The 26,152-nt window shown below is 46.9% G+C and overlaps 10 protein-coding genes across 10 annotated transcripts; 6 read left to right on the forward strand and 4 right to left on the reverse strand.

Moving 5' to 3' along the window:
• Positions 1-658: 658 nt before the first annotated feature.
• On the forward strand, positions 659-1,120 carry N7458_004386 (uncharacterized protein; the record flags this gene model as incomplete). Its single annotated transcript, XM_056907768.1, has 1 exon — positions 659-1,120. The coding sequence occupies one exon, from the start codon at positions 659-661 to the stop codon at positions 1,118-1,120; it is 462 nt and encodes a 153-aa protein (XP_056766386.1).
• A 68-nt stretch (positions 1,121-1,188) lies between these two features.
• N7458_004387 (uncharacterized protein) lies at positions 1,189-2,246 on the forward strand (the record flags this gene model as incomplete). The annotated part of the gene is given in 3 exon segments (XM_056907769.1): positions 1,189-1,335; positions 1,557-1,688; positions 1,704-2,246. 3 exon segments carry the CDS (start codon positions 1,189-1,191, stop codon positions 2,244-2,246), a joined length of 822 nt encoding a protein of 273 aa, XP_056766387.1.
• A 1,807-nt stretch (positions 2,247-4,053) lies between these two features.
• Positions 4,054-5,115, reverse strand: N7458_004388 (oxidoreductase, short-chain dehydrogenase/reductase family; the record flags this gene model as incomplete). Its single annotated transcript, XM_056907770.1, has 4 exons — positions 4,054-4,294; positions 4,364-4,400; positions 4,477-4,982; positions 5,066-5,115. The coding sequence occupies 4 exons, from the start codon at positions 5,113-5,115 to the stop codon at positions 4,054-4,056; spliced, it is 834 nt and encodes a 277-aa protein (XP_056766388.1).
• Positions 5,116-5,869: 754 nt separating this feature from the next.
• Positions 5,870-7,493, forward strand: N7458_004389 (aldehyde dehydrogenase family protein; the record flags this gene model as incomplete). Its single annotated transcript, XM_056907771.1, has 4 exons — positions 5,870-6,271; positions 6,339-6,811; positions 6,897-7,308; positions 7,380-7,493. The coding sequence occupies 4 exons, from the start codon at positions 5,870-5,872 to the stop codon at positions 7,491-7,493; spliced, it is 1,401 nt and encodes a 466-aa protein (XP_056766389.1).
• Positions 7,494-7,723: 230 nt separating this feature from the next.
• Positions 7,724-8,634, reverse strand: N7458_004390 (type 1 glutamine amidotransferase; the record flags this gene model as incomplete). Its single annotated transcript, XM_056907772.1, has 5 exons — positions 7,724-8,044; positions 8,095-8,123; positions 8,190-8,321; positions 8,401-8,528; positions 8,585-8,634. The coding sequence occupies 5 exons, from the start codon at positions 8,632-8,634 to the stop codon at positions 7,724-7,726; spliced, it is 660 nt and encodes a 219-aa protein (XP_056766390.1).
• Positions 8,635-9,574: 940 nt separating this feature from the next.
• On the forward strand, positions 9,575-10,051 carry N7458_004391 (uncharacterized protein; the record flags this gene model as incomplete). The annotated part of the gene is made up of 2 exons (XM_056907773.1): positions 9,575-9,610; positions 9,683-10,051. 2 exons carry the CDS (start codon positions 9,575-9,577, stop codon positions 10,049-10,051), a joined length of 405 nt encoding a protein of 134 aa, XP_056766391.1.
• A 3,295-nt stretch (positions 10,052-13,346) lies between these two features.
• On the forward strand, positions 13,347-14,727 carry N7458_004392 (D-serine ammonia-lyase DSD1; the record flags this gene model as incomplete). Its single annotated transcript, XM_056907774.1, has 4 exons — positions 13,347-13,517; positions 13,576-13,692; positions 13,761-14,244; positions 14,309-14,727. The coding sequence occupies 4 exons, from the start codon at positions 13,347-13,349 to the stop codon at positions 14,725-14,727; spliced, it is 1,191 nt and encodes a 396-aa protein (XP_056766392.1).
• Positions 14,728-17,863: 3,136 nt separating this feature from the next.
• N7458_004393 (uncharacterized protein) lies at positions 17,864-19,150 on the reverse strand (the record flags this gene model as incomplete). The annotated part of the gene is made up of 2 exons (XM_056907775.1): positions 17,864-17,920; positions 17,984-19,150. The coding sequence occupies 2 exons, from the start codon at positions 19,148-19,150 to the stop codon at positions 17,864-17,866; spliced, it is 1,224 nt and encodes a 407-aa protein (XP_056766393.1).
• A 3,534-nt stretch (positions 19,151-22,684) lies between these two features.
• N7458_004394 (uncharacterized protein) lies at positions 22,685-22,969 on the reverse strand (the record flags this gene model as incomplete). The annotated part of the gene is made up of 2 exons (XM_056907776.1): positions 22,685-22,848; positions 22,912-22,969. The coding sequence occupies 2 exons, from the start codon at positions 22,967-22,969 to the stop codon at positions 22,685-22,687; spliced, it is 222 nt and encodes a 73-aa protein (XP_056766394.1).
• Positions 22,970-23,198: 229 nt separating this feature from the next.
• Positions 23,199-23,546, forward strand: N7458_004395 (WD40 repeat domain-containing protein; the record flags this gene model as incomplete). The annotated part of the gene is made up of 1 exon (XM_056907777.1): positions 23,199-23,546. The coding sequence occupies one exon, from the start codon at positions 23,199-23,201 to the stop codon at positions 23,544-23,546; it is 348 nt and encodes a 115-aa protein (XP_056766395.1).
• Between the last annotated feature and the right edge of the window lie 2,606 nt (positions 23,547-26,152).

Here is a 26,152-nt window from a genome sequence, read left to right on the forward strand (position 1 = left end):
CCAAGTGTAGCGGGTTGAGGTAAACAGCCGGAGGCATGAAGCCGTCGCACCAGATAATCAGAAAGGCAAGAGGGAATGAAAAGGAACAGAAACAGACGGCTAGCACAACGATCTCGTGCTTGATTCAGTCACAAGTGGATCAGAATTGAATTATGCGCGAGATGAAAAAAGGGTGCATAGAAAACCCGATTGAATTCGATAGCTAATGAACGTGTTTTTGTGTCCTGCTGATTCTTGTGAGGGATGTGTGTGTTGCTACCTCCTCTGATATCCCCGTATCCTCCTGCGATATCCGCCCCCCGAAAATCCTCGCGATAATATCTTCCAATTCAGATAATCCTTGTGGAGTCGCATCCATGCACCTAGGCGTCATTGCTTTTACCCCGCATGGATAGACTTGCTCAGGTGTTAACGATCCTAGGGTGAGAGCCAGAGCTTGTGGAGGTCCTGCGTAGATGAATTCTTCACCAGCCTTAGGCCTATATATCTATTCGCATCTCCATCCCTACTTTTGCATTCACATCTGCTGAAAATCGTCCTTAGTCGTCTCTGGTGCATTAACCCTATCTTCCAGAACTAATTATGACCAAAAAGTTGGAGATGGGGGCAGACAACGCCCGCAACCTCAGCCGGGGCGACCTTGATGCTGCGGCCAACGATGTCACTGTTGGGGGAGACTCAAGAAGTACACACTGACATTGGTCTGGAGTACTACCGCCAGTCTCAGCTGATGGATCCTGCGCGATGGGACGAGGTAGCCAAGCGAGTCCTGAGGAAGGTCGACTTTATTCTGCTTCCTGCCGTAAGTTACCATCTCTCTGTCATTGTGGAACGAATTCTGACCGTGTCAATTCAGATGACCTTGATATATCTCCTCTCATTTTTGGACAAACAGACTCTCAACTATGCCTCCGCATATGGTCTAAAGAAAGACTTGAATCTTGTTGGAGACCAGTACTCGTGGATCCCATCTATCACCAATATCGGTTACCTAGTCGGCTCCTACCCGTCTAGCATCTGTCTGCAGAAACTGCCAATTGGAAAGTTCATCTCCTGCATGCTCCTGTGCTGGAGCATATTACTAGTCTGTACTATCGGCACAAAAACTTTACAGGCTTGATAGTGCTGCGATTCTTATTAGGCGGACTCGAGGCTTGTATTGGTCCCGCCTGGATGCTCATCACAAGTATGTTCTGGAAGCGCGATAAGCAACTCCTGCGCATGTGTATCTGGCTGGGATGTAATGGTGTCTCGCTCATGTTGGATGCCGGTATGTCCTGGGGTCTCGGCCACACTGAGAACCCGCACTTGCAGCCCTGGCAGCTTGTATTCCTTGTAAGTCCGGCATGGGTTGATCTTTCTTAGCAATGTCCCTGATGTTCACGGTCTTGCAGGTAATTGGTATTCTCACTATTGCCGCGGGCTCTGTCGCCGCCTTCTTCTTTCCTTCCAGCCCTCGACTTTAAGTTTTTCACTTACGAAGAGAAAGTCGTCTCCGTATGGCGCGTAGCCAAGAACCAGACTGGCATAAGCATAATGCCGTCCATCGCTACCAGATTAAAGAGGCCCTTCTGGAGCCTCGTATCTGGTTCATCGCCTGCCAGCAGATTGCCATTGGCATCATCAACGCCAGCATCACCAATTTTATGAGCGCTCTTCTGGCTGGTCTTGGCTACAGGCCTGCACAGGTAATCTTATAGCAGCTCCCCAATGGTGCTTTTCAGTTGGTCATGACCATTGTTGCTGGTACCATCGCCTCAAACGTGCGAAACACGTCCATCATCTGTGCTATCGCGGTCCAGATTCCATCTCTCGCCGGAATTCTTGGTATTGCCTTGGTTCCTATAGAGCACCGCCTGGCACTCACAGCGTGCTGCTGGTTGCTAGGCATTATTGGCGCTGCTATCATTCTAAATTGGTCTATCGTCACGTCAAATATTTCAGGACATTCTAAGAGAATGACGGTCAACGGTCTCAACTTTGTCTGCTACGCAGCAGGAAACATTATTGGGCCCTTTTTATTTCAAGCCGCGGAAGCCCCTCGTTATCACTCTGCCATTTGGGCATTGTGCAGTGTGTACGCTGCTTGCATCATATTTACAGCTCTTATTGGACTGACTATGTGGGTTTCAAACATTCGCCGAGACAAAGCGAACAGGGGGTCTGTATCTTCGGCGGGGGAAAGTGAGGATGCGTTTAAGGATTTAACGGACAGGGAGAACCGCAACTTCCGTTATAAACTGTAGTTTATGGATCTAGCTAAATACTTTCTACATACCCTCAAACAATAGACCAGCTCTGTCTGTACGACTTGGACGACAGGTATCCCTAAGCACTAGGCCGCTTTTTGATGTTAATTTTGTTCTATCACGAATGAGCCTGACCAGTCATTTGTTCAGCATATTAAGCTGAGAGCCTTTATATGATAACTGGCAGAGAGTTACCGAAAATCATCCAAAAACTGTCTAGACCTCAATTTGGCCCTTTATGAGCTCCACTATGGGTGTAAAATGACGATACTTTCAAAGGCAGTGACTCAAATTCACGCGTAAATTATGATTTGCACTTACTGCGGTATATACGGTCGGCAACGACTGGGAACTCAGCTCACTTTGCGTCAGTAGTAGTGACAGAAGATAGCTACTCGTAGGTTCTTAGCTACACCGCGGTGTTGGCGAAAGCCTATCATCAGAACCAACACGGGCCCGTTCACCTGGCGAAGCCGAAAGGAAAAGTACGACGAGACACGGCCAGTCTGCTTGCAATATCTCTGCAAGAAGTTACCCTGCCTATCGCCTGCATCTCATTTTCACTCTCAGCACGGCGCAGAACACGGCAATGAGGCACTTGACTTGATCCTGTTGGGTTTAACCCCGGAGAATGATGGCCGATGACCCTCTGAGGCCTTGACTAAATCAACTGACTTCGATTTGGGCATGGATATCGTGGAAACGTGTTGGGGGAGTCGCTAACCGTCCACACCGATCATTTGTCGCTTTTATTGGGGCGGCAAAGTAGCAGCACTGAAGTTTGGCCGTACGGGCCTTCCATGTTGCCTCCACAGAGGCAGCGGCCGTATCTAATGGACTTAGCCAAGTGTTTAACTGCCTTCTGGATAGGATAGCGCAAGGGCCAGTCACCTCATTCTGACTACAGATAGCTAAAGGTGATACCAATGGTGTTATCTTTGACCACCTCTAAGAAGTCGGCCCCCTTGTAAAGGACGTAGTCTCGAGGTATCGGCATCTGCTTTCGGACCTCTTGCACGTATTTGTCACTGAGTACTACGACCACACGGCAATCACCAGGGTGGTTTCCATGGAGCTGTCCACAAGTATTAGGAGGCTCCTTGTACCAGAATTAAAGTATGAAGCATAGCATCTGGTCGAGAGTCCCTACGTGACACAACTCTGTGACTCGCGGCTCTTATTCCTGCGTCCCTCGTATCTTTGACTTCGGCCGTCGAAGGGTTAACGCGAGTGTTCAACCACCATTCCCGACAGCAGATGACTTCCTCAATTTTTGTTAGCTGCAAGCCAATTGTACTTCATTCACGGCATCACCATCAGCAAACTCCGAGGTCGCCATCTGCGGCTGCATGCTTCCAAAACGTACTACATTTGTACCTGCTGAGCACCCTCGGCGTCAGCGACGTAGGACAAGTGAATGAGCCAATAAGAGCGGAGAATGTATTACCGGGCGCTATTCTTAGCCTTGAGCATCTCCCAGCATCGGCGCGCATCAAGCACCAGTATTTGCTGCGCCTTGCCGGTTTCTGGATTGTGTCAGGCCGACGACGAGCGACGACATATACGTCGGCAATATTTGAACACCATGTTTCTTACGATTGATTGAGGCAACATCTTATCGACATTGGCAATACTAGAACACGTTTGGGCACGACCACGAGATGCGCAGAGTCTGTGGACCTTTTGCCGGATTACGTACGAGGATGAAATACGGATCTTATTGGCCTGAAAATGCGTAAGAACACGGGTTCTCCCACCCTGAGATCTTTAGCCCTTCCTCATTGTACTTTCTGTCTATCAACTTTTAGTGCCCTTGATTCTTTGGAGGCTTAGGGACAGGACCCTCAGGTGTCACGTATGCCTTTGTCAATCCACCATCTACAACAAAGTCATGTGCGTTAACAAAACTGCTCTCATCGCTAGCGAGGAAAAGGGCAGCTTGAGCCTGCTCAATGGCCTCGCCGAATCGACCGGTGGGGAAGTGAACTTCACGGCGGAATCGCTTGGGCTTGTCGTCACCGAGGAACTCCTGGAGCATCGGAGTGCTACAAAAGGGGCATGTCAGAACTTGTTGACCATCAGGGCTCTGTGAGACGGATGACATAACGACTTACTTGAGGGGTGCAGGGCAGAGAGAGTTGAAGCGGAAGCCTGCAAGGAAGGAAAGAGGGTCAGTTGGTGTTCTCTATACCCAGCTGTCAGGGCTGACGGATCAGCGTAGACCTACCTTCGCGCGCATGAACAACAGCCATCTCCCGGGTATATGCAAGGACAGCACCCTTGCTGGCAGTGTAGGCAACCTGCGGTGTTGCGGATCCGACAATAGCGACCATACTGGCCGTGTTGATGATACTGCCTTTGGACTTGCCGTGCTTCCTCAGTGATCGCACGGCATGTTTAGAGCCATACCAAACGCCCTTGACATTGATATTCATGGTCAGGTCCCAGATACTATCGGGGCACTCCTCCGAGTCTCCGTCCTTGGGGTGCATGATGCCGGCGTTGTTGAACATAACATCGACGCCGCCCCAGGAGTCAAGATGTGCAACCGCTGCCTCGATTTGATCTTCTTTGGACACGTCGACGACCTTTGTCTCTACTTTGCCGTCGTGGTTGGGGACGACGCTCTTGACCTTGGCAAGAGCTTTACCGAGCGCGGTGTCGTTGACATCGATCATCAGGACAGAAGCACTCTCCTGGAGGAAGAGAATAGTGGATTCAAGACCGACGCCGCTGAGAACAATATCTGGTTAGAATTCTCTAACCCCGTCTATAGTTCCACAATAGAATATTGATAGGGATGAATAAATACGTACCCAGCTGCGCCGGTGATAATGGCGTTCTTTCCAGTAAGTCGTCCGACCATTGTGAAGTGCAGCGACAGGTCTCAGGGCAAAGATGTGTTGGTAAAAAGGAAATACAACGCTGGGGATACGAAAGGGGGCGTCAGGCAAATATGGCTTCTTTATACTTTCTGTCGCCATATTTCAACAGGTAGATGCGGAGCTCATCGTTGTACTCTTTGGGTCCCGGCGACGCGCTGGTCTCGTATCGGACACAGACTGACGATTCCGGAGTTCCGTCGATCACTCGACGTCGTCCTGCCTACCCGTCCAGCCATCGGAAGCGCGGTCTTGATTGTGATTGGACGGATTCTTTGAATAAGACTGTTCGTACAAAGCCAATCCTGATCTACCCCAAAGGAAACCCTCGGCTGAGTGAGGATGCGTCCAAACTCCTCTCCACTTACGTAATAAGAGTCTGCCAGGTAAATTAAACGGAGGATGGGTTGATGGCGGATGAACGCTCTCGGGTAGTTTGACGGCGCGAGAGAGGTCGCGGCGGTAAAGTAGTGGCGCTTGGTGCCCTCAGTTAATGATTGCAATATAGTATTAGCTGGGCCCCAATCATATTCTATTCCGCCGCCTTAACTGGGCATGCTCCATTCAAACATGGAGAGTGACTCGCCACCTTGTACTCCCATCCACCTCTAAAAAAGAACATGATAAATTAGCCGTTAAGAGGAGGACGGCCTTCGATGGTTTCCTGAAAATATCGCTTCATCATCCCGTCTTCGTCCATCGCCCGAACTCCCTATTCCGACATCCCCATCAGCAACAATGGCGTCCACCATCAGAACCATATCCCCCTCAACAAACAAAGTCATCTGTGAACGACCAGAGACCTCCCTTGCCGAGGCGCGCAAGATTTCCCGGCGATCTGAGGCGGCTTTCCAGTTATTCCGGAAGCTCCCGCTCGCTAAACGTCGTGCCATAGTCGAGAGGGGCCTGGCTGGCATCCAAGAACGCAAGTTCGACCTTGGCCGTGAGCTCGCTGAGCACATGGGACGTCCTATTGCGGCGAGTCACAAAGAGATTGAGACGATGCAGAAGCGAGCTGATTATCTCCTTGATATGGCCGAAGAGGCGCTGGCAAGCTTGCCAGGACGACCTGAGACTGGCTTCCGGAGGGAAATTAAGAAGATCCCCGTTGGCCCTACGCTCATTGTCTTTGCCTGGAACGTGGGTTACTACCCTGGGAACATTTATTAGTCAATGTGAACTCTATCTGACATTTTGTACATGGTAGTTTCCTTATCTCATCATTGTCAACGCCCTAATTCCAGCGCTGCTGGCCGGAAACTCGGTGATCCTGAAACCCTCGCCTCAAACACCACTCATCGGTGAGCATCTTGTCGAGATATTCAACAAAGCTGGCCTACCCAAGGATGTTCTACAAGTCATCCAGTCTGGCGACCCGCAAGCTCTTAAGGAGTTCGTTAAGCTGCCCGAGCTGGGCCTCATCAGCTTCACCGGATCTACAGTCGGCGGCCTGGCCATTCGTGAGGCTGTGAGTGGTCGCACCATTCCCGTCAACCTGGAGCTTGGAGGCAATGACCCGGCCTACGTCCGACCGGATGCCGATTTGCATTACGTCGCAGCTCAATTGGTCGATGGTGCTGTCTTCAATTCGGGTCAGAGCTGTTGTGCTGTTGAGCGTATCTACGTGCATGCCGACGTGCATGACGCCTTTATTCACGAACTCAAGAAGGAGCTCAAGAAGTACGTTCTGAATTCAATACTGAAGTCTCGGCTGCGCATCAAAATTAATCAGAATGGTACTGATTTACTAACACTATTTTCGCAGGTATAGGCTCGGCGATCCCCTCGATAAGGACACCATGGTCGGTCCGGTCATTTCTCGCGCTGCCCAGGAGACTATCAATGCGCAGATCCAAGACGCACTGACCAAGGGTGCTGTGGACGCGACCCCTGAGAATGAGAGCTTCGCTAACGCATCTCCTTCGGGCAACTATGTCACTCCCATACTGTTGACCGACGTGACGCATGACATGGATGTCATGCGCGAGGAGACATTCGGTCCAGTCATCCCTGTCGCGAAAGTCAAAAATGATGAGGAAGCAGTGCGTTTGATGAACGATAGCGACTACGGTTTAACCGCTAGTATATGGACCAAGGACATCGCCTATGGAGAGGAGTTGATCGAGCAGCTCGAGGCCGGTACAGTTTTTATCAACCGATGTGATTACCCGAACCCCGTGAGTGACACTGTCTTCTCTTGGGCTTAACTAATGCCGCGAACGATCATTACTGATAAAAGAAATTTTAGGATCTGGCTTGGACGGGTTGGAAGAAATCAGGCTTAGGTTGCACCTTGGGACCTCGTGGTTTTGACGCATTTGTCAAGCTGAAGAGCTACCACGTAAAGGAGGCACAGGCTTAAGGATAATAAAAAGGTAGTTGGAGGACCCGATTTCACTCTAGTCATTTGATAATTGGTAGTATTTCATGAAAGACTTTGCTCATTTTCTGTGCTCCTGAAAGTCACGCCCGAGCTGTTGCTCCTCTGGGCTACAAAGTAATGGTTGAAATCACGTACATCATGCGCTTCCATTGTTTTTGTCGAGGTTTCCTCCTCATCACAAGAAAGATCTATAAATCGGCTTCATTCATCTACTGGTTTTCCTCTAGCAGGAACCTCCAGATGGCTTCTCCAACAAATTCACGGTCATGTATCTTGTGGGCTCTGCGGTTGGCGTCGTCGAGTAACTTGTCCTCGAAGACGCCCTGGCGATGCCTGACATCAAGAATATTTCCCATTATTGTGGCATTGAACTCCGGGTGAGCTTGGATGGAAAAGATCGTACCCGGAATATATAAACCTTGGATTTCGCAGGCCGGACTAGTTCCCAGATTTACGACACCTTGAGGTGATTGGAGAACGGCATCGCGATGCATCTGGTGTAGGGACTTCCAAGGTATTAGCTTCTGACTCTAGAAAAGCAGTGAGATGCTATTGGATCCGCTACGGCGAAATGGCTTACTAGATATTTCGCACCAAAGAGCTCGGCACCTTTTTCAGTCAGGTCGATATGCTCGACTGACACTTCCCAACCGCCAGGACTGCGTTAGACATGACCACCGAGGGCTCTCCCTATGATTTGGTGGCCAAAGCAAATGCCAGTAATGGGGATTCGGCCGGTCTCGTGGACCTTAGGGACGTGGTTGACGGTCCGAAGAATCCATTCATCATTATCGAACGAGCTGTGTTCTATTTACCAAAAGATTTGCTTAGTGCTAAGTTCCGTTTGCATTGACAATGCCACAAAACAATGGATGTGCTGACATACTGCTACCACTTAAAAGTAGACAGTCAACCGCATCGAGCGCTGGCAGGTTTTCCATTTCGACCATGTTGCTCTTAACCACCTTGAGTTCTGGTACCGGGGCAGCAGCGGTTGTTGCGTACTTGGCAAGGCTATTCTCCAGAAACGGTCCGAAAATTTCGCCATACGTGCCATATTTCTCGATGACGGACTCGATAGGGGTGTCGCACTCCAAATTGCAACTGTGAAGGATCGCATCGTGGCGGATAGTTTGTAATGGATAGTTTGTAACAAGTCCACCGGGATTCCAGCAACGTCAAGTCTCGCTGCTCGAGAATATTTCAACAAAGCCCTGCAAACGATAGCAGCTTTCGCGAGAGGCGGCTATTCGTCCACTGCAATACAACCAAGCGCGGATAAGCTCTCCTAGTTGATATTTCATTCTGGTAATGATAATATTGAGGTATCTTGGTACCGCGATGACTTGCTTCGTCAAAAGTTGGTTCAGAGCAATCAGCTGGTGTCCCGCATTTAGAGGCTACCCTGAACCCTTCTTACCCAACACGGCGGAAACGCTTTGGATTGGGCCTCGTTGAGCTGCTGCAACGATTGTGGGAGATCGGATCTGAATTACGAATTACAAATCGAAAGTTAAATTTCTCAAGACCGTCAGTCTGGTGTTGGTGAGTGCGACTCGATTAACCGCGACGGATGAGAGTGTGTTGGCCCTTTATCGACCTCAACAACGGGGTGGACAAGAGGTTACCCCAAAGGTCCACTAAAAAAAACCTTAAAAGCAACAAAACCAGACGCTGTCAAATTATGGCCGATTAGTGGTTCATTGAATTGGTGATCGATTGGGCATCTGAAACATTTGAAAACCAGTCTGTTGGTCTTTTCGCAACTAAGGACATAAGCAAGCTTACTTTTGTGTGGAGACTTCAGAGCAAGGTCTCTTACTCGATACAACCAATCATCGTCTTTTGCGCGCAGGTTCATTCCCGCAATCCGGGCAAACACCTAGCTCCTACCCGGTTAGTATAGCCAGCCTCCAGTTAGCGGGGATCCGCGCAGCATTGACTGTCTCGGTAGAGAAGATATCAAAGATTGATGGTGAGTCTCAAGTCTGAAAGGATTGCGTGGCGAACTGATTGGAATCTTGCCCGTATACAAGAACGATTATTGAACCCTCCAAATTATGTTGGAAATACACTGTTCCGGAACACCGTTCAAAGTAATTCCCCTCTGACCCAGAAAAGATACAAGATCCTTGTATGGTAGAAACAGCAGGCTGACTGGTCTGTAGATTGGCCGGAAGCACGGGCTAGAAGCCCGAGATAAGGTCCTCGGATCTCTGGCCTTCTACAAGAGACTCTTTTGGTCTACCTGTGCCCTGGACTGGTCAAGGGTGTGCGACGAAGCGTCCAAGTACATAAGTACGCTGGAAACCCTATGTCCAAAATATCTAGATGAGCTTCGCGGCGTCGCCGAAGGGGCCAACGTCGATTTGCTGGGTATCGTTGCTCTTAACGTCCGGGCTGAGATCACCTTCGGACTCTTCACGCTACCCGTCAAGATCGACGGTTGCACCAGCCTGGCTGTTAAATTAAAGCGAGCGGCTGTCACTTTTGGTCGTCCGACGAATGCCGGGGAACGTATAGAGGTTGCATTCTAGCCTACCTCGAGCTTGATTAAAAAGTTTCAATTGAGAACGCATCTCTTCTTGACCGAGGCCGTATGGTTGTGTATGCTTCCATGAATCCACCCCATGAGTTGAACACTGTTCGATTTGTATACCACTTTGAATTTGTAACGCTTATCTCAATCCCAAAGTCAGCATACCATATTGCAAAGATCATGATAGAGGATGTCTCTGATTGGGCCAGCTAATTATCAAGTCATAGATAGTGTATTGTGTCCACCCGATACACAAAGCTTGGCCAAGCACCTACGTCATGATCGATCATCAACATGCCAAACTAGAACTCTCCCAATGCACGAGCGCTTGACGATGAATTTTGCGGAGGCATATAACTGGCTTTGAACGTTCAGTGTGGCGGGAGACATATACGGACACAGTTTGGATCATTGTGCGAGTGGAGCAAGGCCAAATCTTTGGCTCGCCACTCAGCGGTGCCATCTTTGCACCAATATGCAGCAACAGAAAGCTCAGTTTCCCGGAAAGCTCCTAATAGATTCGGATGGTGGGTATTTGAAGACTCTATCATGGTGCCTAGTGACTGCAGCCTAACTAGGTCTTCATCACTGTCAGCATTATCATCGTCAGAACGAAGTATATCGTGTTCTCCACGTTGAGAACATTGTATCAGTGTCAGAGAACATCGATGCGATCTATAGATGCCCAAGTCGATGCAGAGTCTGGAAGCGAGGCTCACCAGCTGCGTGGGGTTACCTCGATCTGGTTCAAAGAGACTATGAAAAGCCAAAAGAGCAACGTTGCGTAGTGTTTGAATACTCTCTTCCCTTGTCGCCTCCTCAACACACTCCATAGCGCGATTTCGGAGGGTTCCTGCTAACAGAGACAGTAATGAGACTTGACGATGGTGAGGAATTGATAAGCAAGAGATGGAATCAATTATGTTGAGCTGGAATTTTTGCTCAGGCAACGTCGCGTCCGCGCTTTGCTCGTCAGTAGCGACAAGCGGTTAGTCAATAATGGGGTATAGAGGTTGAATATGTCATATGAAATCGCGGACGAGAGAGGTGTGTAAGCCAGGAGACAGCTGGAATGTCTTGTGGAGCTCCGACTCAAGCGTTGAAGCCTCAGGAATGTCCAACGCGGAGCGATGTTTCGTTGATACTGATAATGACGCGGGGATGGTAGAGCCGGGCCCAGGAAAGAGCCCAACCTGCTTCTCAGGAGCAGGAACATTGGCTCCGAGGTTGAAAGAGGCATGGTCTTAGGATTCAAGTTCTTGCAGCAGGGATGCTAGAGATACGACAACCCAATTCAGCACAAGCACGGCCCAGTTAGCTTCGTATGCCTCTGTTGATCAACATCAACGTGCGAGGCTGAATGGATATAGAATTGCTACCTTCTTGGAACTAGCTGCCCTAGAATAGGATCGTAAAACGTGCATTCTGCGAGGCCCGCGTTCCCACAATTGCGGCACTTGGGCAGTGTCACATTATAACATCGATGCTTTTCTCGACATCGCCTGCAAGCTGGCACTGTCCAGAGAAGACGCTCAACAGTAGAGGGCCTAGACGGAAGATTGGAAGCCTGCATCTCGCAACTGTTGGGAGGACTGGTGGAGAAATCAACACGACAATGCGATATGCGCTGTGGTGCTGGCGGCCCGGAAGTAGTCAGGCGAGAGGATTTGGCATTCCAGGGTCACCGGCCCCCTTGTGGTTAACCCAGTAAGTAGTTAGTAAGCCCCTGAATTGGCCAAGAAGCCTTGTTTGCATCGTAAAGTTGACTGCCGTAGCTGCTAATGATTGGCTTCGATAGCCGGTGTAAAGTGTCGATATCCGCTAGCCCACTGAAGACTTTTAGCTTGCGTTTTCATCGTCGTGATAAGGTCTTCAGGAGCATCGCCACACTTTCGCATATTCTCAGCATTCAATAGTCGGCGAATTGAATCCCTTTTTACCTTATAAGAAACCTCAGAAAGTAGGTCCTGATGGGTCACACGTGGTTGTTCGGCAATAACATACAAGATTCGCGCTTTATCGTCCTCAGTAATCTTCTTCCGGCGGCCAGAGCGAGGCTTCGAGATGCCTAGTTTCCTCTCAGCCTCTTTCTTAATAGTATATGCGATAGTTGAGAGTGAAATCCAGGGACATCGGCGATGAATGCGCCTATATCCCCAGCCAATATCATGTAGCTCACATATACGCTCTCGAAGCGCTGGTGTAAGCTTTTTTGATCGAGCCATTAGGCCAGAGATCAAAATCTACACCAATACCAGCTAGAAGATAGGGTAAGAAGATATAAAGGAATCTGTAGGATAGGGGATTCTAGTCTAATCTTACCTCGTCGCGCGTTGCATGCATTCTAGCGTGTTTTCTTACTACGCGTATTTAGTAGGCGGTAAGACTTACTATAGACGGTCAGTGAAGTGGGGGCCGAGGTTGTTCCAAAAACTTTTGCGTAGTCACTGTACCGTCCAAAATATTTCATGACCCAAGGAAAATACCTTGTATAATATATTAAACACTAAGATACCATAAGACTATATACTTATCCTTAAGCGTTGAAATATGAAGTCGTGAAATACTATGTTTTGTATGGTGTTCTGGGGTGTTCCGAATGGCTCTGTGTTCCGAATGGCTGTAGATTACGTTAATGGTAATGTTGTAAATCAATCATTTAAATTGCTTAAAACTTAGATATGTTGCTAAGAAGACCTCTACCCCAATATCCAAGCAATAATAACGTATGGATGTTGAGATATGAAGTGGCAATTTATCGCATTTACTATGTGTTTTGGAGTGGGTGTCAGAGCTCAGGCATGAAGACATCAAATCAACATTGTAGCATTCGACGAAGCAACTAAGCATGAGGGGAGAAGAAGACGGGGGGAAATTAGCTCAAAAGTGGAACAAGGTCAGGTTAGCAAGGTTAGTTGAGCTGGGTTCTGATCACAGTCGGCGGTTCAGAGGGGAATTACGTTGACTAAGCTGCCAAATATAACTAACTAGTTAGTTAGTTAACTAACTAAGTTAAGCCCGATCCCTCCACTCGGTGCCACGGTTAGATAGCGCGGTTCGGCATTTGATTGGTTTCCCCTTAACATTGCATTTGCCGCGATGGTCTAGAAAATCTAGTCGCTTACGGTCGTGCTTTTATAGTATGTTATTTTTGCCATTCAACCTCAGAATGATGGGTCAAAATAACCTGGTAAGATGAAAAATAAGAAGAAAATGTCCTAAGTCCCTATTTCTTGTCCCAGGGTCGAATCATACGCGCCTTACCATCCGGAGAAATCAAAAGACATTCAACAATGGATATCTCACTCCAAAACCACCGATCATATCTTCACAAGCATGTTTCTCACCTACCAACCCCGGCGTTGGTTCTGAGCAAACCAATTATGGAACAGAATATAAAACGCCTACTTGACGATGTTTCCGAGCTTAGAATCTCATTTAGGCCACATGTCAAGACTCTAAAGGTAGGCCAGCCCCCAATCAAAGATACTTATCCATGGCTAAGTCCACGAAATGGAAAAGAGTATTGAAGTTACACGTATGATGCTTGATTATGGAAAGCATCGCAAGATTGTGGCTTCTACTATTTGTGAGATCGAGGGTGCTCTACCACTAGTCCAGGAGGGTATTCTGGACGAAGTAAGTCTGTGTTAACCCCACAGCTGAACGATAGAGGGACAAAGGCTGAACCGCATCATTTTTGAAAGTGCTTATATGGCATTCCAATTACCGAGAATGCCCTTTCACGTCTTGTACCCATCGCTCAATCCTTGAAGATTTTGTTGCTTATCGATAGTGTGCAGCAAGTCGAATTTTTGGAGGAATATGTCACGCGGCACGATGAAATAAAAAAATGGGAAATATTCATCAAGATCGATGTTGGCTCATGTCGCGCTGGAGTTGCAGCAGGCTCACTAGACCTTTCACGCCTTATTCAGCGAGCAGAAGCCTCGCCCGCCGTATCTATCTACGGAATTTACTGTCATGCAGGACATTCATACAGCTGTCGGACACAGCAGTCTGTCGAATCAGTGCTGGAAGCCGAGATAAGTGGGGTGCTGCAAGCCTCTCAGCTCGTGTCACTGGGGAAACGGTCCTTGGTGCTGTCGATAGGATCAACCCCAGCGGCTCATTCAATCCGTTCAATCAGCAACAAACTCCCTCGAGGGATAGCTCTGGAACTACATGCTGGTAAGCTGTGATAAAGCTTTTTTACGGATAGGGAGTTGTGAAAATAATGTTTCATATTTGACAGGAAACTTTCCTACGAATGACCTACAACAAGTGTCCACCGCTGTTGTCGAAGAGAAACAACAAGCAGTTCGAGTCTTGGCGGATGTCTGCAGCGTGTACCCAGAGCGTAATGAAGCCCTCGTTAACGCTGGGGCTATTGCTTTATCTCGAGAGACCAGTGCAGTTCCTGGTTTTGGCCGGGTCGTCGACAAACCAGATTGGCATATCGTTCGACTATCTCAGGAGCATGGCATTCTGGGAATTCCTGTCGACCGAGAATACAAGGACAATAAAAATGTTCTACAAGATTTTCATGTCAATGACAAGGTTTTTCTCTACTGTCAGCACTCCTGTATCACGGCAGCGGCCTTTCATGTATATTACGTGGTAGACGAGAGCGATGTTGTCTGTGACACTTGGGTTCCATGGAAGGGTTGGTGACGCTGCATGGTGTTTAAAAACATGGAATACTAAATGGAAAAAAAGATTATTTCTAGCATGCATTTGTTCTCGTCATATTTTGGATCATCGCCAGTAGCATCAGAAAACTTGAGCAATATAGGATCTTAGTGCAAAACTAAAGATTAAAATGCCATAGATTTCTCAATGGGAATTAGGCCTATGGGCACGGAACTAATATTCGTTATTAAACCTCCTGAGAACAGCTAAAGTACTGTAATCATATGATCCTTGGAAATCTTGCCGGGAGCAAATATCATAAAATTTCAGTGATCATGAATGGCCAATGGTACGTTGACATGATATCAATGCAATGAGCACTATTCTTCCCACGGCAGATTGCATGAAAGATGCCAAGGCAAGCATTTTTCATTGCAATGGAAGAACAAATCTATCATGAACCGATTATACTGAGGCAATGCATTCAATTTCCACTGGGCAGCCTTTTGGAAGCTGCTGGACGGCAACGCAGCTCGCTCAGGTCGGTGCACGAAGTGCTTTTCATAAGCGTTACTTACCTTTTCAAATTTCTGCGTCTTAGTGAGGGAGACCGTTGTTTTAAGGACTTTCTCTTGGCCAGATTCAGCCGCCTCCAATACCGCTCGGGTATTTCAGATACAACGCTCAATTTGTTCCGCAATTGATTCGTCTGGGTATAACCTACCCAATGAAGCCACTCTTTCCCAGGTGGGGTCCTTTGTTTATCCTAGCACTAGCACTATTCTCCTCCTTTTCAGGATTACACACATGTATCTCAATTTTTCTTACAACAAAAACCAAGGTAATGCGCATTTCCACCAGACTCGGATTTGGAAAACGATATTCTGGGAGCCCTAGGGAATTTCCTAACATTCTACATGGTTCACATCGTCTAGCGTTACTATGTTTTCAATCCTTTTAAATTCATTCCTTTAAATCTCCTATTTTGAATGCCAATGGTTGCTATCGGGCTCTCTGTTGGTTTTATTATTCGGAATATTGTAGATACAGCATCGATGCTGTTTACGGTGGAAGAAATCCGTTCTAAAGCGTCTGTTTAACACTATGATCTGTGACAACTGAAGCTAAATGGTGCAAAGCTGAGAGCTGTTTTCGAATGCACTGTCGACGGTCCTTTTATGGATGACTTCAACGCCATGCTTGATCGCCTTGCCGTTTACGAAATGCGTAATCTCAGTCATGATATTGAGATATCTTCTACCCAGCAACCTGACTGTTCTCTGTCAATATCTTTGTGGTATGCAAGCGTATATAAATTAAATGGTGTAATCCTATCCGTTCTTCCTATCTGGATTGAGGCAACTTCGGAAATGAACCGGATATAGCGTAATAGATTCGGCGGCCAAACTTCTTGTACAGTCAACCTAATATTGTATGGAAGTCTAGATGTAATCAGTGATGGGTTGCGATGCCTGCAGAAAAACACACGCAATTCCCACGACACGCTGTTTTTATTTTGGTAGAACTAGGAATTTGATCTAACGAAATCTAGCTATATCCTGTAGTTCCCTTGACGGAATAGGCTTGCATATATACCTTCCTTGAATAGCTTATTCGAGCTATGTTGGTAAATACTTTATTCTTATCTTAAGCCGAACGTCCTTCAAATTTCAAGTAATATTCGATATCCCACGGGACGATACAACTACAGCGGAAAATGTTAGCTAAGTGCGTCCGGGTTTCTTGTTTTCATGATCGTGATTATTACTAATAATGTATATAATGAAGTGGGGAACCTGAAGGCAGCCTGGTCATCACAGGTAGGTCGAGGAACGAGAGAGAGAAACCTAGGGACAGAGTCGTAGGAGAGGCAGAACAAACCTCCAACAGGGAAGCTGCCGTAAGAGAGACAACACGAGGATGGAATCGCACAGTTGGTAAACGCCCTACCAACTGTATATCTAGCAGTCTCGATAGAAGAAATGGATAAAAGTCAAGTCCAGAAATAAGAGCTAGCAATTGAGAGGGAAAACTTCACACAAAGCTCGTCTATGCTCGGCCTTCCCGTCCTTCATCTGTGGTATGTCCTGTATGTTCTACATATCTTTCACTTACCCGCTCTAAATCATACGATTTCCGCAGAAATCCCGAAAAGTAACCAGACAAACAGATAGCAAATAGGAACAACTAAAGCTACATAATGTCAATGGATCCCCAACTACAATAGTAACTTAATGTAACAACAAGTTTACATGCTCTTATGGACCACGTATGGCGAAGAAAAATACAGCCCATTGAATTGAAGAAACCAATATGTGGCCGGAAAGCTGGTCTGTGACGTTTTGTATTTCAATGGCAACGACGGATAAAGTGACATGGTAAATACCATGTGGTTGAAGACAGGGTATTGTAAAATGGTCCTCTCCTTCCTGTACTCCATATCTATAAATTTGTCCTCGCATACAGCTTTATTGTCTAAATTCTAAGATCTGTTTGTTAATACAGGATGTAAGTTGAACGCACAAGGCCTTGCCTCTGGCATCTCATCAAGAAGAAATTCCCATATCTTCAGAGATAAAAGCCCCGACACTCTTTTCTTTTCGCCCGCGACATCCCTGCCTCATGGAGGTCATTTTCAAACACATGGTTTTCAAGACGTCTATGAAGGATGTTGCACATGATTGTTGCATCAAAATTTAGACTACCGGAAGATAGTATATTATCTGGGGCGAGTACATGCGTTGGACCCGACAAGATAAGAGCTCCCTAAAATTATGTACTTCCTCGGGTGCGGGTGCAGTTCCTGGGCTCCAGCTTTGTTTCAGCAAGCCATATATTCAAGCGAAGGCCAGTATCGCTCTTCATGTCTGTCCCTTATGTAGAAGAACGACATCTGTAATCGGGTACAGTACATTAACACTAATTGATCTGGGAAACCGTCTTCATAGTGATTCAGATCACTGATTTTGTTACTGTACGTATGTGAACTATTGGACAGCTACAGTAAAGAGAAAACAGAATCTCCAGTAACACAACTTGCTTGATAAGCCCTTTTCAGTTATTTCGCTTAGTTGTATTGTTCTCTGCGTCTCTATCTCTCTGGCTTCGCCTTCTCCTGCTCCTTCTCCTGCTCGTCTTCTTTCTTCCTCTGATTGCCTTGCTTGACGAAAGTGTTCAATCAAATTGGAGAGCAGGAAAATGCCTCACGGACATTTCTTGTTCCATAGTTTGTTTGCTTCGAATCAGTTAGCAGATTTTCAATCCAAATTAAAATCACTGTCAAGGATTGGCCGCTTACTATATCCATAATGGTGGAATAAAGACCACCCACCAGTACCATGAGACCAAACAGAAACACAAATATATTGAAGATTGAGAGCAGGATGTTCTCCTTTCCCCACCAATCCCCCTTGCGGATGAGCAGGAACCACATCACTGGTGGCCAGTAAAAGGAAAATCCAGACGTAAAGAGAGCCGAGGCAATACCTAATAGGTCCGAGAAAAACGGAATTGCCTCAGCGATCACCCAAGCCAGAATAGTGATGCCAGAGATCAGAACAATCCATGTGATCCAGCCTTTGGCCGTATTAACATATCGAGTCACACTGTTCTGGTACAATCGACCGTGGATCAATCGACCAGCCACAACGGTATTTATGGAGCCCGAGATAAATATCACCGGGAGTGCCATGCCAAATGCAATTTTTGATACAGTTTCTCCAGCAGATAAAAGAGCAGGGGATTGGACCTCTGAACCCACGAAAGCGTAAATGGTAGCCCCGGTGACGGTATAGATAAGTATCTCCAAAATACCCAGCGCCCAGATCGATTTAGTGAAATCTTCAGGGGTGTGCATCTCATCCATGAACGAGAATTGACAAGTCGCAAATGAGTAGGCGAATACAATATTCGAAATGGCAACGAATGCTTCGGAGAACGAGATATTCTCCTTGGGCAACGCGGACCAATTCACTGCTGCCAACCCACCTGGTTCATTGGTACTTCCGACACCCGTATCAATGATTGTGATTCCGATAGCGATGATGATAGAAGCGAAATCAATATATCCAAGGATAGCAATGTCGGCAAATGAGGATGGAAGAGCCAGCAGAAGAAGAATTATAGCCGAGACTCCGCCAAAAAGCAACGAGCATATGCCGCTCCCAGTAATATGCTGGAACGCTATGGTGCCAGTCAGGCAATGGGAACCAGTGACAAAGATGAGTTGAAGGAAGAACATGGCCGTGAACAATTCGTACCCGAAGCGACCCATCATCAAAGTACCGGCATCACCATAATGGGATATCGATGGAAATGCCAGCTTGACTTGGCCAATCACATATGAGGTATACATAGCGATTAATCCTATCCCAACACAACAGATGACACCAACAATCATGCCAAGTGTTGCAAATGCATTGGGAATTGAAAGGGAGCCTAGTGCAATCGCCTCGACAATTAACATGATTGTCAGACGTTTCCATCCCAGTCGATGGTATTTGGCTTCTCCAGCTTCGGTGAGTTGTCTTTCGACCTCGTTCAAATCATCTGTAGGTTTTTCTTCTGACAGTGAAACGATGTCGCGTGAGGGGTTGATTTCTTCATCTGGATCACCAGGGCCCTTGTTTGTTGAAGCATGCTGAGCGGTAATTTGTTGGCAGACGGATTGGAAGGTTCGATGGTGGAGGAAACTCTGAATATCCTCAACAAGTATATGATTTTAGGCAGGGTCTTTGACAGAGAAAGTCTGGTAAGGAGCGTAAGAGAAGAATTTATGACTCCACGATCACTTCTACCTTGCATTCATGGTCTTTGCACTTTTGGTAACTGGACAGGCACCCCAGACCCCCGCAGTTTTCCAGTACGATGAACCTTGATCCAAAATTATTGCCTCGGAGGGACTCGGGTCTCGGATCGGCGCCGTGGATGGATATATAATTTTGTGGCTCACTAAGCGCGGAAAACCATCTAATTTGCCAATCACATCAAACCTTAATATCTGGGCCCGCAACCGCGCAACCGCGCACCCACAACTTGCAATCCTCATACTTTCTCTTAATTTCGACGTATGTCACACCCACTACTAAAAGCATATTATTCAGGAGAATGAAGGGCATTCCATCTACTCTGAAATGCTATGGATATTATCGTGCTGTTACGCTCAGGCATGAGAGAGATATTGATCAATCAACATGGTAGCATTTGACCAAAACAACTAAGCATGAGAGAAGGAAAGAAGGAAAGAAGGCAGAACGGCGAGAGAGCTATCTAAATAGTAGATTGATGCCTCAGGAACCAGGCATCAATCCTGCTGACGATCGTCACATTGCCCCCCTCTCGTGCCTTTAGTTACGAGCCACTAAGTCCTCAGCTCCTCTGTCCGCTTGATTTCCTGAGGCTTCTGGGTCGGTTTTACAGTCGATGATGATGTTTTAATTTACCCTGATCCCTCGCGAGTTGGATTATAAACCACAGCCCACTAGGCTAGGTACGGAGTTGTATTTTAGCCTATTTGGGTAAACCAAGTTCACGAACGATATGCAGGATTCTACAACTATATATATCTCTATGTGTAAAGATGCCGTGTCCCATTTCCTAAGCGACCTTGATGCACTGTTGATCTTACCCTTTCCCTCTTCGCCAGGTCCCCCTAACAGGGTTGACATGCTGTAGAACGCCTCACGGACCTCCCCTCGGAGCTCTAGCCGTAGTACTCTTAGCTCCGGGCAATCCAGCAAAACATAGGTACACTCTCGCGTTTGCCACAGGCATATAGGTCATTATCGTGGAAGCGAAATGCCTTCCCGTATGTTGATAGCCAGCAGTGTTCAGTTCGCAACTGCGTTAGTAACTAAGCCCGGTTCTGGGTAAGGATCCGTAGAGACGTCGCGTGTACTTGGCTGGCAATGTGCTGTCAATCTGTCGTAGGTGACTCCCGGTCTTCGACTCTTTCTATTCCTTTTCTTGGATTCCTTGCCTGATGTGTGCCCTCTCGCGAGATATTAAAGGGCTGAACGGGTATACCTTACCCGGTATGGCTGCTTCTTTAGCTAGCTGGTTGGCAATGTCATTTCCGGGTACTTCGCAGTGACCGGGTATCTATTATAGTCGAATCGCTGTGCTGTAGGTCTTGGTGGTCTCGGCTGCTTGGAAAAAGGGGTGAATGATCTATTGTCCCGATTTGTTTCCGAGATTCTGACTGGCTTGCAATGCTAATATGCTGTCGCTAAAGATAGTGGCGAATATCTCCCGCGAGTGAGATGCTGTCCAGCGTCGGACCGCGACTTGATTGATGATTTTGATGGCGTACGGGATCCCAATCAGTTCTGCGGCATGAACCGACCACCGGTCCATACTGCCAACCTGGATTTGTACCCTGTCAGTTGTCTGCTGCATCTCGTCGATCGCGGCGGCTGCAGCTTCCAGATCACCTTGTCGTCCCAAGGCATCCGAGTATATCACCACGTCCGAAATAGAACGTCTCACCTCCGCCTTCTCCATTGCGACTTCCCTGTCTGGTTCTATTTCGATTTTCGAGAACACCTCCGGTCTCCGTGGAGGAAGTGGGGTCGGGTCAAGCGATGATTTATAAAAGGAAAAGCAATAGATACTAGGGTAACCCAAGCGCAAAAGTCACATTATTGGGGCTGCTTCAGTACCATATCATCCCATCAAAATCAATGCCCTGCTCTCATAGTCGACCGTCCATAGGTTACATCTTTCCACGCTCAGAGCGGTGGTTGACGTGACGGTTCTGAGCACCCTCAAAATTCCTAGTCCTATAGCCAGAGACTTAGAGTAGTACATTGAGTGGCTGATGTTGACTTTTGATAAAGACACCCTCAAAGCTCCACTCCGACAAACGTGTTAGGTAATGCTCGACAACAGCCTTCTCTTCGAGCAAGTATACAAGGACCAAGAACCAAATTTCTTTATCGAGAGAGGAATAAAAATAGGCATCACCCGACAACCCGTAGTGAATATTGGGAAATAAGTCAAGAACGTGAACAAAGCGATGGCTATTTTTAAAATAATCGACTAGGCGAGGCTGCCATTAAGGCGCTATGGCGTTTTCTCGGACTGCTTTGAAATGTTAGTCGTATTAGCCGGTTTGAGTCCAGATTGTGGGCAAAGAACGTAGGGCGCATCTAGTTTTGTATCTAAATAGTGTTATTATACAGTATATGGAATACTCTCATGGGAATTTGCACAAGGAGGAATGGATTGAGTGAACGGCAGGGCAGATCACCATAGGACGTTGAGTCATGCAATTGGCCTGATTGCGTACAGTAGACGGGCGCAACAGAAAAGATGTGAGACTGACATTCGAGCAAAAGGTCAAGGGCGCTCTGACATCTGCGTGCTTACGCTTCTGGGCCGATGTGAGAAAGATGAGCCCAAGCCCCGCTATGTGCCACACTTCTCTTCGAGAAAGAAATAGGAATTTTCACGTCTTAACATGCCAGTCTATGATATCACAATATTATCCGCCTAGGAAACTCCAACTGTTCGGCTTCAGCGGAGATATATTGTTATACCACACTGTATAATTAATCTTAATCATACTTCTCGAAAATGTTGTATCACGCACCACTGCCAGCGTAAAACCATGGCTGCAATTTATTCATCTCCTCCGCGAAAATGGCAGTCGTACATGCATCTTGATGTAGCTATATTACGTGGTAAGCGATCGTCTCCATCGACAGCCTCTGATGAAAGACGAACCTCTATACTCTCCCACCCTAGGAAGTACAGGGCCAAGCGCCTATCATCCGACTCGAGGACGTTTCTGTCTGAGAGAGCGACGCCGTTAGGATGATTGGCGTTGAGGACCTACGCCCACTGCCCGCCGAGGAATCCCTGCATTTTATAGCAGTCTGTGTACGTCTTGTGCATTGAAGTGCACAAGGCTAGGTCGGACAATGGGGCCTTAGGCGATAAGCGGATGAAGGCCTACATATGTGTTAGCCCCAGTCTCGCCGTGACGTGACGAAGGCTGTCAAACAAATTCACAAACTGGAGCCTCAATACCTCTTGTCAGCTGTTCAAGCTGGCCGTCATCGAAATCATACAGCATGGTCGTAGGTTCTTCCTGGGTGATGCCGTCCAACCCAAACTCAACCAATGTAGGTTTGCCTGCTGCAGTGAAGTTCTTGCGCCACACTACATGCGCATAATAAGTAGCCACACAAACAACAATGTCAATAGGGAATTCGAGATGCATACGTATGATCCAGCAAATCTCATGCCTTTTCTTCGGAAGAGACGCGTACTGGGTTGACATCATGTAGCCCAAGTATTGACGGGATGCGCCGGCGTTAGAAACATGCTGACGAAGCTTTGAGACTGCGGGAGCGGCGAGCGTCAATGACGGCAGCAGTTTGAACCGGACGATCTGAACTAACTACTTTTCGGGAAATAATGTGCTGAAATACGGTATTTATGAGATAATAAAACATCAACCACGACCACCATTCTAACATCCAAACCAAGGTTTTTAGGGTAAAATACTAATGACTAAACGTCCTGAGCCTCCCAATAGCCGGCTCCTAGCGTCCAGCTCCCATGATCAGACAGTCCGACTCTGGGACCCCGCTACTGGCACCCTGCTGTTGACGCTAGAGGGCCATTCAAGTTTGGTTGATTCGGTCGTATTCTCGCACGACAACCGTCTGCTAGCGTCCGGCTCTATCGATCAGACTATTCGCGTCTGGAATATCTCTACGGGCACCGTTTGTCTCGACGGATATTCCGAGTGGGTTCTATCGGTAGCATTCTGTCCCGACGGCCGCTTCCTAGCGTCTAGCGCCGTTGATAAGACTGTCCGGCTCTGGGATAGAAGCACGGGCACCCTAAGGTAGACTCTTAAAGGTCATTTAGCTTCGGTTTAGTGTGTGACATTCTCCGCCGATAGCCAAATGCTGGCGTCTAGCTCCTATAATCAGACTATCCGTCTCTGGGACACCGCCACTAGTACCCTGCTGCGGACGCTAGAGGGACATTTAAGTTTGGTTAAATCGGTAGTATTCTTACCTGACGGCCGTCTACTAGCGTCTGGCTCCCTCGATTTCACTGTCCGGCTGTGGGATCTTGAGACGGGCGCCCTGAAGCAAACACTAAGGGTAGAAGGACAAGTCACCTATTGGGAGTTTCCTGAAGATGGTTCTAATCCGAATACTAACCTAGGATCCCTCGATATTCTCTCCGGGTCTAAGAAACATCTTACGCCTGGTTCACCCCCAGTGAATCCGGAGATATTTATACGGGGTGACCAGTGGATAACCCTTAATAGCTAGAAGGCGTTGTAGCTTCCTCTTGAATCTCGGCCTTACTGTTCGGCGATTAAAGGTAAAACACTCGCCCTAGGGCACACGTCAGGGCGGATTATATTCATAGGGTTTCGCGCATAGTTGGAGTAGTCGATATGACTTTCTCCTTGTAAACGACAGCATAGCTGAAGGTTTGCGGCTCGGTGACATCATCGTCTAGTCAGAACTTCCTAACGGGCAAAATCCGACATTCTATCCGTGAGAATGCCCAGGAGATATATAGTATCATGCTGAGCTCTGGATTTGCCCTGGGATGGAGAGAAAACGAAGAGAGCTGCACACTGCTTATACTTGGCTATGACTCTATAAGTGCCGAGGAAGACGAATCGCAGTGTAGAAAGTATTGTTGTAGTCCCGTTTCTACTCCCACATCTAATTGACTAAGCAGGCTGCTACGTACCTAATATCCATAATAGGCTCGGCACAGCCCTAGGCGGCCCCATCGCGGGCTGTAGCTATAGGCGCCCTTCCCTGATCGCCGGGGTACTACGGGCAACAAATTGCAATAACCAAGACAAACAGAAAATGCAATATTTCAGTCTGTATAGGTAATATACGAAAATAATATTTATTGTCCGAGCAAGCTTCGACAGTATAGGCTAGTAATTCTCACGGATGAATAGGCAAGGGAACGAGGTCAAGCGGAATAAATCTTCTAATAAACAAGGTCGATTGATTAGTCTCGACCGAAAGATTCTTATTACATCGAAGTAATTCCGTGATTTTGTCTCCAGACTTTGAGTGATCAACTATGGGAGCAAGCTGAGACAGAATAGGCTAGTGATCCTCTCGGTCGAATAGGCAACAGGGTAAGATCAAGCGAAACAAATTCGAGATTATCGAGTTGATTAATTATACCTTTGAACCGTTCTCATACAAACCGCCACACTCTCTGTGCAAATTACTTATATAGCAGTCATACCACGTTCATTCGTCTATCTAATAATTCGAGAAATATTAGATATACGGTTGTCCATAATAATAGAAGAATTACTTTGTCGCTCACTAATAAAGGTAGATCTTTGTATCCAAGAAAATATAAGCTCTCCTTACCTGACGATCAGAATTGTAACAAACTCGGGGGTCAGTGATTGCCTTTTAGATCACTTTAAGGGAATAGTTAAGGTATTGCAAGAAGCAGCAAGCTATAGTAAGTTTGTCTAATGGTGAGACTGAACCTATTACTAAGGAAGCTAGTATTATAGGAGACGAGAAGAGAGATACTTAGTAGCGCTATACTCGCTCTAGATCGTGAAAAGTTGCTTTCTCGCCTAAGATCTCGATATGCCCGGGCATCTATACGCAATAAGGGCAAACCAACAGTTGCTTTCTAATTATCGAGAGCTACTTTATTTCTAGGCTTCGTAAAAATAGAGGAGCTAGCTAAATTTCGACAAAACAGCTAAATATTCGAGGCCCTATTCAAGAAGCTCGAGGGCTATGCTACTAACGATGTTTACGATAGCTTAGCTGACTCTATTCTACTACAAATAATCCGGCTATTAGACTTATTTCCGTCTTAAAATGTTTTGCAAGAAACTTTCGATCGAATTCCGAATAACTTAGGCCTATGCCCTAGTGATAAAACGAGCACTATTCTTGCAATTGCCAAGATCCGTAGATACTAAGCATCATATAAATTCCTTTCTACCGCTATACGACGTTACAGACTTTTCCGTAGTATAAAATTAGCTCGAGTGGAAAGCCTGTTGTTATTCTCCTATCTAACTCTATATACTTAATTTCGATTCGAACGTATACTTATATAACTCTACTAACGCTAAGTTCTTAGTGAAATACTAGAACGGTTTTGTTACTAGAGGCTTAGTTACTCGTTACAAGACGCGTAGAGGATATTCTTGGATAAACTAAAGGCTCTTCACCCCAAGGTTCATACAGAGATTCAGCTTATAGTCTTCTACGAAAATCATCCTGATATACTATCGCCCCGAGTAATATCGTCTATAAAAAGTATATGCTTTCTATACAACCTGTTTTTGAAGTATTATAGTCGCTTCTATTCCGGACGAAGGCATAGTATTCTCTACCCAAATTAGGCGATACCCTATATTGATTGCACCTAGCTCTCTACCTATTAACTCGCGAGGCTTCAGGAAATTATCAGCAGACTTACACTT

Source organism: Penicillium daleae (assembly GCF_028827525.1).
Source record: "Penicillium daleae strain IBT 16125 chromosome Unknown utg000005l_segment0_segment0, whole genome shotgun sequence".
Taxonomy (NCBI): domain Eukaryota; kingdom Fungi; phylum Ascomycota; class Eurotiomycetes; order Eurotiales; family Aspergillaceae; genus Penicillium; species Penicillium daleae.